Source organism: Pseudorasbora parva, chromosome 21 (assembly GCF_024679245.1).
Source record: "Pseudorasbora parva isolate DD20220531a chromosome 21, ASM2467924v1, whole genome shotgun sequence".
Classification (NCBI taxonomy): domain Eukaryota; kingdom Metazoa; phylum Chordata; class Actinopteri; order Cypriniformes; family Gobionidae; genus Pseudorasbora; species Pseudorasbora parva.
The window spans coordinates 30,584,148-30,595,672 of record NC_090192.1 but is presented as its reverse complement, the minus strand read 5'-3'; the positions used below and the strand labels follow the sequence as shown (position 1 = coordinate 30,595,672).

Here is an 11,525-nt window from a genome sequence, read left to right as displayed (position 1 = left end):
GCCATCAGAACACAAACTTGCATCCTTTCCACGCATCAGAGTATAACAGTCTTTTCTAAAGACATGTTGCAGGTCTAAGCATGACCTCCATTCATCAGTCAAAACAACATCCTCAAGAGTCAGAATGCACGAAACCCCCAAAGTCTGGCACTTCATTGTTGTGGCTTTATGAAAGAGTGGATAAAAATAACTGGTGATAACTTTCAGACTCAGCCCATCTGCGGTCATTTTATAGTCTTTCGAAAGAGTTGCATGAAAACATTTACACAAATATCTTACAGTTATTTCACAGCTTAGAAACAGAAGACACACAATAATGGGGGAAGCAGTATTGTACAAACAGGCGAGGTTCACAGGGTCCCTTCGTGAGGACACGAGTGAAAACCCCGCTGTGGAGTCATTTTGCCATGAGCTGATGATGAGATTTTGGCCCATTTGTGGTCCATTCTCTCTACACCACCAGCTTCAACATGGGAAAGAAACCTATTAAAAATGTATATTAAAAAATAAATACACTGAGTAAATAAAAAAAAAAAAAGAAGTAAAACAACGTCACCAGACGGACTCGTCTGTTGCCCAGGTTAAAATACAAAAGAAAACCCAGTATACAAATAAACAAGACCCAGTTAAACCACATAGACGATACATAAGCCTCAATCGAGAGGAGCCTGAACCAGAGAAAGTTGTGCAGCACTGAATGTATAAGGGTGGGACTGTGAAGGAAGGTCAATGGTGTGGCTGGCTGATCCAGTCTCTGATTGGTCAACCTACTGGTGTGATTTCTCAACAGCCCATAGCTCTTCATGTCCACAAGAACATTTAAAAAGTGTGAGAGAAAATATGAGAATGTGAGAGAAAAAAGAAAAGAAAAGAAAAAGAGCCTGTTAGAAAAGAGGTCAGGTTGGTTCAAGACCATTTTGGTTTGGTCAATAGAAGAGGGAGACCGACGGCCCTATCTATTAGCTGATGGTGAAGAGCTGTCAATCAGGCATGTGTAGTTAGGTTGCCCATCGTGCTCCATATATTGCAAAGTGGAGGCATCTGGGACATGGAGACAATCTACACAGTAACAAGATAAGGGACACACAATAAACGACAATTGCCACAAATTAAACAAGTCTTTTTAAGAGACTAAATGTTCTTTTTCACATTATAATAGACTGATAATTGGAGAGGAATGTTTAATAATTATTTTTTTATGAAAAATATTAATCCATTAACCTAACATGGTTTCTCTATGGCATCGCTGTGGAACCTTTATTTTTAAGAGTTTATTAGTTTGCACAAGAAAAAAAAGCAATGTGCAGGCTAAAACGACTAGCTAACTGATTTAACAAATTTAACAAAATCAAACTCACCTGGTGCACCTGCCTTCACACAAGGACGTGATGAGCAACTACTTGCCGTGGTGATCGAAGGGAATGCTATTCTGGGGTGAAGAGAGAGAACATTACAGCCTTTCACCCGCACAACACAATCATTTGTGCACGGACATGCTACTCACACCAACCCATAATCATACCGTGCCTACTGTCTGTCATATTGAAAGAATATATGCTGCTGAAATGACTTTTCAAGAATTACAAATGCTAGGTCACCAGCTTCCTGGAAAAGGCTTTTCAACTATTTAATAATCAGATTCAATTTTAAGCTAAACGTCATCCAAAAGCTAATAGAGATCATGAGAATCAAAAGGTCAATAACTGCAAGCAACAAAACATTTCATCAGAAATAAGACTTCCTAGTGTAACAATTAAAAAGCCACAGGTACTGAACTATTGGTTCTTCCAAGTTTAATCTCTTTTATCAGTAAACAAACAAAGAAGTTCATTCAGACATAGACAGCCTCAAAACTTGTTGTTTTAAAAAAAAAAGTTTATTAAGGATCTGACTGCTCTGCTGAAAGCTGGGATGAGCAGGGTCTGCCTTATACCTGTGACGTGGACATGCGTGAAGTGTCTTGCCGCCCCGTCAGGTCTGAGGACGACACGTTCACTGGGGCGCCACGATGAAGCCGCATACTGACCTTCCGTTCACGCTCCATGCCAGTGACCGGTCTCGGAGAGGATGTGTTTGCTGTGAGACGAGAAGCAAGAGACCACTCCCTACAACAGTGTTTCAAGCACTTGGGAAGAAGCAGAGGTAAGTGAAAGACTGTTTACCTGTGTGAGAGGTGGGTGTGAGTGGGGTGGGAGGAGCACCATCCTGTGTGGGGCGGGGTCTGCCTGAGGCTGCTGGGATCCCTCGAGCGGCAGGATTCCTGCTGTGCCTCATCCGCTCGTCCCGCTCTCTCCTCTCACGTTCTGCCTCCTCTGCTGTGCGGTTAGCGCCCTAAGAGAGAGTAAATGCATATTTATGAAATTTATAAATTATGAATCAAACAATGATTCCAACAGAGTTTGGCTTTACCATGCTTTGGTGCAAAATCCATACAACAACAACAAAAAAAAGAAATCACATACAGATTGTAGTTCAGAACTAAATTATCAAAGCTTGTTTCCACTATGAAATAAACAAAAAAGGTAATTTCTCTCAAACAATTCTGACTTGAGGAAAAAAAACACAAGCAAAATTATCTGGAAAATCCTGTGTAAATGGCAAAAAATTGTCACCTGAATTTTGCCTGTAAATGAACACTTAAGCCCTATTCACACGGGATTAGTATTATCTGGGGACCTCTGGTAATTTGTAATAATTGCAGAGAATGTCTGTGATCTTTATCCCATGAGAATCGGCAATGTATGTAATTTGTAAAGTAAAAATTCCCCCGCAAATTACCTACCATATTTGGCCGAACACCGAGGTACTGTGCTAATAGTAGTCCCATGTGAATCGGCATTTCTGTGATATGGCCAGGATTAGGCATATTGTATATAATTTTTTTTAACATAACATACAATAACAAGCTCGCTTAAATGGCTGCTTTTACATTTAGCTTTAAAACTGAATCTTCCGCCGTAGCCTATATTGTCAGCTTCTCACTCGTGATAAATGAAATCTGACTCCTGCCGCTGGTCTGCGCTCAGTTCAGTTTTGAATTGTACTGTCTGTTCTATAACTAAATTAAATTATTTTTATTATTATAAAACAATCAAAAAGATTGATACATAGGCCTATTATTTTTTAGATACTGTTGATCATAGATTTAAAAACAAAATACGACATGTACTTACGAATTTGAGCATGTTCCAATCAAACACATAGTCATAGGAAAAGCCCTGTCTGTGGAACAGATTCCTGAAGAGTTGCCTCAAGTACGAGTAGTCTGGCTTGTCATCAAATCGCAGTGACCGGCAAAAGTTGAGGTACGTGGCAAATTCAGCTGAGGGACAGAAAAACATCCATATTACATTCCAAGTGTTTTAGGTTAAAATACAAAGCCTGGTTAACATTTAGAAAGTGTTAGAAATTACAATAGGGTTTGAACATACATGGGTAGCCCTTGCAAAGAACTTCAATAGGGGTGGACATCTTCTTTTCACTGATACGCTCATACTTCTGTCTCTTGGTGGCAGCTTTCAGTCCCTGCCAAGGCAGCGAGCCCAAGTTGAAGTACATCAGCACATAACCAAGAGACTCAAGGTCATCCCGCCGAGACTGCTCTATAGATACGTGCACACAGAATTAAAGCTGATTATAGCGTAGGAGCATGAAAGGATGACTACTACTGTAGTGATTCATGAATAAGCATTCATATAACATTCATACATGCGTGAACAAATCAAACTCTTCTGGGAAATGCTAAAAATATATATGCATCCACTTGAGCATGAACATAGTGATGTCATACAGAGTCGACAGAGCAATGGAAAGGAAAAATCACTCTGGAAAAGACGTCAAATGATCAGTATCCACAGCCAGAGCAGCACTATCGCAACAAATGTAGGTAAAAAAATGTACATGACATTTACTTTTTCTGTGATATATATTGCAATATAAAGAAATACAGAAATGTTCACCAGATGACTTGAATAGCTGTATTTGGAAATAATTATTTTATAATGAATGGAGTGATTTTATTGGGGAGTGCAATTTTTTTTATTATAAAAAACTAAGAAATGTATTTGGTTTCTTTTCTCTCTCACACTGTTTTACTCTTTACAACAACTAGCACAAACCTCTTTCAGAAACCATAAAGTGAACTTGAGTTTAAATAGGGCACATTCTAGGTATGCACCAATCCTATATTCCGTATCGGCTTCAATACTGCAACTTTTTCAAGATCGGGGTTTCGATCAGACCGGACCGATCTAAATCTAAAATGATGTATACTCAAGCATTTTATTACACACTATAAAAGCACCATAAAAGTTCTCATGCCCTATTTTCCAAGTATTCTGAAGCCATTCGATAGCTTAATGTGAGGGACAGACAAATATTTATGTAGTTACATTAAAGGGTTAGTTCCCCCAAAAATGAAATTGATGTCATTAATGACTCACCCTAATGTCGTTCCACACCCGTAAGACCTCTGTTCATCTTCAGAAACAGTTTAAGATATTTTATATTTAGTCTGACAGCGTATGCAAGTGTATGCACACTATACTGTCCATGTCCAGAAAGGGAATAACAACATCAAAGTAGTCCATATGTGACATCAGTTAGTTAGTTAGAATCTCTTGAAGCATCGAAAATACATTTTGGTCCCAAAATAACAAAAACTACAACTTTATTCAGCATTGTCTTCTCTTCCGCGTTTGTTTTCAAACCTCAAACAAAGATTAAAACGCTCACGAATCATCTTATGGATTCATGATTTGGATCGCGTGTCAAACTGCTGAAATCACGTGACATTGGCGATCCGAATCATGAATCAATACGCTGATTCATGACTGTTTGAATCTTTTTTTTTAGGTTTGAAAACAAACATGGAAGAGAAGACAATGTTTTTAGTTTTTGCTATTTTGGGACCAAAATGTTTTTTCGATGCTTCAAGAGATTCTAACTAACTGATGTCACACATGGACTACTTTGATGATGTTGTTATTCCCTTTCTGGACATGGACAGTACAGTGTGCATACACTTAGATACGCTGTTGGACTAAATATAAAAAATCTTAAACTGTGTACTGAAGATGAACAGAGGTCTTCCGGGTCTGGAACGACATTAGGGTGAGTCATTAATGACATCAATTTCATTTTTGGGTGAACTAACCCTTTAAGTTCATGCAAACTTGCTGCGGTGTCAGTCATTCTTCATTCAGTATTTAAACAGCGCATCATGTTCGGTTATGGCAGTCAGCAGAGTAAAACTATCTCAAAGATGATTCAGTGTTCCTATTATTATTCTTGATTCTGTAGATTTGCATAAATAGACGCCAGAGTTTATAGCGGTTTCTAAATGATGTTATATTCCCTACCCGGGGGTCTGTTAGATCATGATACTACAGAATCACACGAACAGTGACTGGAATTTAAAACAAAAAAAAATGGGGCTCAAACTTCTGAAGAGATATACAGAGATACACTAGGAGTTGTGCGCACAATATCTCCTCCTCGTGTCCTGGACTTTTAAATGCGGAGCACTGGGAGTCATGTTGCTATAATCACATCATTCTGTGCCCGGGATGCACATAAGCGATGTGTGCCACTCTGTATTGAAGCCTTTCATATCATGTTTTACATACTAAAAGATTATTATAATAATCTATCTTCTCTGTCATATCTACTTGCCCAATTAAAAAGATGTGCAATACATTTTAAAGAAACGTCTTTTAATTGTAGTATTTTCCATGAATGTTTTTTACAATACAAATAGTAATTTGTTTTTATTAACATGGTACCACAATTAGCACAATTTTTTTTCCCTGCTGAAGGTATCTATCCATCCCTTCCTCTAGGACAGATGATAGGTTTTTTATTTTATTTAATTGTTTTTACAACAATTCTTACAGTCTGCATTTCACACAGTGTGATATGGGAGGGCTTGTGCCCTTCAGAAACAAAATCGTGTTTTAAAGCTAAACAAAATGGAATGAAAATTTCACTGAAAACCAACGCAAGTCTCTATCCTCTCTGATGTATCTGATGTAATCAGCCTGGTTCTTTACATTAGGGCTGTTTTGGGCTGAATGTTTGAAAGAATACACTTACTGGATCATTGGGCGGAAAACTTTCCTGGAGTTTAGTGACTTAAAAATGATCTGATTGCAAACACAGAAACTAAATCGGGTTAAAGGTTTACAGGTGCTTGCACCATTGTAGACCCTCAGTGTGATAAACTGCTGACTTTTAAAATCATCTAACCTTGTGAAGTAAATTACATTAATGATGCAATTTCACAGCACAGTGATTTACAAGCTAATTGCCAAGACTGTGTTTTCTTACCAATGCCAAGGTGTGTGTTGATGGATGCATATCGTGCAGTGCCCGTCAGGTTCTTGTTCTCGCGATAGGGAATGTGCTGGTGTGTTCGTGCGTCACGGTATTTCTTGGCCAGACCAAAGTCAATGATGTAGACCAGGTTGCCTTTCTTTCCCAAACCCATCAAAAAATTATCAGGCTTCACGTCCCTGTGAATGAAGTTCTTGGAGTGGATGTACTCAATGCGGCTGATCTGCAAGTTTTACAAAATTACATTTACAAAAAAAGGTTATTCTTTTGTAGCAAAATTAGTCGTCAGGCATTTCAAAGTGCTTCAGTAATCATCAGGAGTGGATCTAAGGCATATACATTTTTATATGCAAGTGAAGAGTAAAGAATGGTAATTTTAGCATTTGTCAGCAACTTCATACTGTCTCCTGAGGGACAATCTGTGAAGAATGAAACAACTACTTGATTGCTTCATTTTGTAACATACCATCTGATCAGCCAACAGCAGGACAGTCTTCAGGCTGAACTTCCTGGAGCAGAAATTGAAGAGATCCTCCAGACTGGGGCCAAGCAACTCCATCACCATCACGTTGTAATCTCCTTCTGCACCACACCACTTTATGGTAGGAATGCCAACTGCAAAGATAGCATACAAAACACCTAAATACACAGCCTGAAAACCCAACACATGCTTGTTGGCATGTATGAAACATTTAATTGATTACATTATTTTATTGAGAGCATTATTTACAGATGAAACAAAACACGGCTCTCATTACCTCCACCCTGCATCATCTTGTAAATCTTGCTCTCGATGTGGAGCTGAGGATGCTTTGTCTTCACACATTCCAGTTTGATGGCCACTTCCTCGCCAACTGAAATGTCTGTGCCTGGGGCCGAGCGAGAAACAGAGAAGTAACAGAGACATTAGAACAGTGAATCGGGTCAGAACACTCTGAATCTCTAACAAACTGACACGACTGCAGTTCTTAATTAATTGTCCTTATACTTTGTGTAAACACTAACATTCAAAAGTTTGATCAATTGTGTCTTGGCTGAATACAAGTATTCATGCAAGCATTTTTGATTAATTTATATGAGAGTTGAGCTTAACACTCAGTCAGAGAAAAAGCAATGAGATTTGTTAAAGTTGTTATACATTGTTAAAAGTATGTTATTTCATTGTTAATTGGCTAGTTTTGTTTAAATGTGGTATCTTTACATTGGGTGTATATGTAATGATTATGTGATGATGTATATTGCCTGTGTGCTGAAAAAAAAACCTGATTAAACACACACTACAGACACACCCCAAAGCGGAGGCGTTGAGCGGAATTTTGCCGCTTAATGGACATTTACTGTCATTGAGCAATCAAAATACAGTGTGCTTACAACACCGAAGAAAGCACAATAATCTTTCTGTCACTGATCTAGTTTCAGTCTGGGTTGTTTGTTGTGATGTTTACCCATATCTGTATTGTTTTGTCTGTTCTAGAGATATGTTGTTAGAGCTTTTGGATAAAGTTCTAATTGGTTTTCTATTGAAATCAAAGTTTCAAATTTTAACCCAAACACAGAAATGCTGAAGTATGTGAGGAAATATGGTCTCAAAATCACAATTAAAAATTGAAATCACAACATTGATAAATAAATACTGTCATAATATTTTTCTCCATCTCACAAACCTAGTTTTTTGACAGCCAGCATTATTTTAACTTTTATGGCCCCTAGAATGTGTTGTAAGAAAATCTATGCAATATATCAAAAGAAAGAATAGAGCATCATCTCACAAACAGATTACTGTTTTATTCTAGCTTCATGAATAATTTTTTTAATCAACACTTGAATGTGGTAAGTTTCATAAAAAAAGTAGCATAAAAAATCTCTTTAAAGACTACAATGTGCATTAGCAATCTTTTTATTGCTTGTTTCTCCTTTTTTTCCCTTTGTTCTGATCCAAATATTGTGTACGCTGCCATATCACCCCCGTATTGAAATTTCTAATTTATTCAATTAAGTTTTTTTCATTTGATTACCACCACCATTTTATTTTTTGGGGCTCAACGAAGCACTCTGGACATCATGCAAAATATTGTAATTTGTTTTCAATGGGCAAAATAATTTAATAAATCAGATTTAATAAATCAGTTTTGAAACTGAAACTACTAACTATAGCCACCTAAACAGAAACTTAAGGACTTGATCTTCTGGTTCCTGAGATATTTAAAAAACAAATACATGATAATCTTCCCTTTCAAGCTGTTAAGCAAAGAAACTCATGTAATGTATTCCAAGAGCATAAACCGTCAGTATCCCATGATTACATTTAGTTTGCATCAAATAAGAACGAAAAATGTAATTAACAGGCTTCTGCTCTTGTTTCAGCTTTACAGCCCCGAGAAAAAAAAAGTTAAAGAAAAGTAAAAACCCAATACAACAGGGTTATGCAAGAGCTCATCCAAACCAAAACAAACTAACATTTGACTCTTTATGGGGCCATATTGAGTATGAACATGAAACTTGATATGAACTGACAATGACATGAAATAAGATGCCAAAACTGCTGATAATGTGTTGAATGCAAACTGCAGTCTGATAGCTAAATGAGATCTAAGGGAAGCTATAGATGTAGCATCTGGTCCAAACATGCATCACATCATAAAGCTGAACCGAACACTGTAAGGTTACATCTGATGGGAAGGACCCAGAATAGTAGATGAGTTAGACAGTCCAGGGTGATTCACACACCTGAGGCCTGCCATGATGTCAAGTGACGCAAATGCAAAGGAATCCCAGGAAAAGGGAGAGGTATTGCATTTATGCTGACTGTCGGGTGGATTTGTAAAAGCAGTAAGAGGTGTACCTAGTCCAATCTGGTTGGGTTCGATCTTCTGCGCCTCTATGACAATGACATAGCAGATCATTTGAAGATCTTCCAGCAGCACTGGCACGAAATAACACCTTGGATATTTAAGTATTATTCAAAAACACTTAATTATGCTGACATACCAAAGAGTTTGTGGGTGAAGTTATGAAACAGAAGCAAACAGATGGGAGTTTACGGTCTGACCACACCCACCAAGCCCTGTTCTCACACACAGACAGACAGAAACGATCCCATCTAAGCCAGAAAACTTTGGGATAAAGGTCTCTCCACACTACAAGATGATCAAAGTCCCCTTACATACAGTGCTTCTCTACCAAAATGAAAGCAAGCTGATTGCATTTGAGCCTGATGTCTATAGGTGCTTTGATTAAGTTAAACATTCGGTTGACAGATTTCGATCCACTTGAGAGAAACCTTGCTAATGAGGAGACCAGAGAGACGAATTAAGGCCAGCAGCTGCAAAACTTCCTTTAATGCCTCCTGAATAAGAGATGCACGTCATGTCCTGCTCTACACAAGTAGCCTACATTTAATCACAAGCTTGGGTAAAATTTACCAGAGTGGTTAAGAGTATGAAGCAGTAAGGGTAGATTCTGAACTAATAAAATGGTATCATCGTGCTAAAATAATGACCTACTTTGGTGATCCACACCTGTAGTGCAATAACAATGGCTCTCTATTGTCATCAATGCAATCTCTAAACGTCAACTATAGATATTCAAATGGTAAACAACATCCTGGTGTGATACTTATCGCAGACCGCATGAATCAAACACAGAGCTCTGAATGCAAGATCTCGATTTTTAGTACATTGCAAACGCAACATTTAGGCTTGGTTGTATGTCCATCAAATGCTGATTCAACGTGCCAGGTTTAGCCTTTTGGGTGGTTCGAGCTTTCAGTGAAACCTGTACGGACAGGTGAGATTTACTCAGAGTTACAGGAGGGAGGACCTGTTTAAAAACTCCTGTTGACTTGTTCAGTGAAACTACACCTCAATTTAAAGCAATCACGGTGTTGTCTTCTCTGTGATGTCACTGACATTTGAGTCTAATGTCAAAAGCACATATTTTTATGATCATATATGACATCCTGTAGTGTTTAAACCACTATATACACTTGTTCCAAAAGAGACGTGAAGTTTATATACTCCGCAACTTTAATAAACATATTTAGGTCTGAAATAAATTCTTGTCATTGTAATAAAACACGATATTTTATATAAATGCCCCAAAAAAACTGAAACGGACTAACGTTATAACGACTGGAAAAACGCCACTGACAGTTGACAGATACAGAAAACAACACAGCATGTTAGCCGTGTCATATTAATGACAGCTTTATGGCAAGAGAGAATACGTGTGTTTAGGTTTATACTTACCAAGATAAATGTCTCCAAATGATCCACTTCCAATTTTTCTACCCAGTCTGTATCTGTTTCCAACTCGTAGCTCCATCGCTGTTTACTGGTTTCTCCCGGACGACTCAATCGACCGTATTTCAGCTAATTTCTTTTAAACCAGATGCTGTCAGTCCTCAAATTCGATTTTACGTTAATATTCCCACGAGTTATTTAACTGCTACGGTCCTATTTATCTCTATGCGACCCCAACCCCCCCGAATCCCTGAAGAGAATTCGGATTCTTCCGACGGAGCTCAGTTTTCACCATTCCTTTTCTAATATATAAAAGTCCGAAATGTCACAATATTGTATTCAGGCGAAAGCTTAGAATCTATAGATTATGCTCCTGTCGGTTTGGTAATCATTTCCCCCAAGGATAATGTAGATGGAGGTGGATTTCAACAACAGACCCCCGTCGCAGAAGCTGTCACAGGCCCCGTATCTCCTGTGGTGAACACGAACGTAGCGCTGTGACGTCACTTCCCCTTGGCAACGCCTCGCTCGACACAGTCACGTGGGAGAACCGCTGGACGATAGAGGTGTGCGATACCGCTAGATTTGGTATCGATCCGATACCAAGTAAATACAGGGCCAGTATCGCCGATACCGATACCAATATCGATACTTTTTAATAATTAAGGTGGATGCGTCTTCAACCTAAATCAAAATGAATTTTCATGAATTTTAATTTGTTTTTGTGATTTGCATTGTGAGTTATTAATCAGTGCTACAAAAGCTTTTGTTCAGAAACAACTTTTGGTTACTTCTGCTTTATTTAAATAAACAAAGTTACAAAATGATTTCTTCACAAATATAAAAAATGTAAAAACAAATTCTCTTTTCAAGTAGCATGTTAACAAAAAATGTTTCTCCTCTTTAGTGCACTTTTTTTTTCACTTCAGGATTTTTTTCTTAAATAAACAA

General features: G+C 38.0%; 1 protein-coding gene across 1 annotated transcript; it reads right to left on the bottom strand.

Annotated features, from left to right (window-relative positions):
• Positions 1-779: 779 nt before the first annotated feature.
• Positions 780-11,068, bottom strand: csnk1db (casein kinase 1, delta b). The gene is made up of 10 exons (XM_067430421.1): positions 10,581-11,068; positions 7,092-7,202; positions 6,800-6,948; positions 6,328-6,556; positions 3,432-3,602; positions 3,174-3,322; positions 2,163-2,331; positions 1,934-2,076; positions 1,359-1,429; positions 780-1,059 (listed from the first exon to the last, which is right to left on the bottom strand). Exons 1-9 carry the CDS (start codon positions 10,654-10,656, stop codon positions 1,397-1,399), a joined length of 1,230 nt encoding a protein of 409 aa, XP_067286522.1. The 5' UTR covers positions 10,657-11,068; the 3' UTR covers positions 780-1,059; positions 1,359-1,396.
• Between the last annotated feature and the right edge of the window lie 457 nt (positions 11,069-11,525).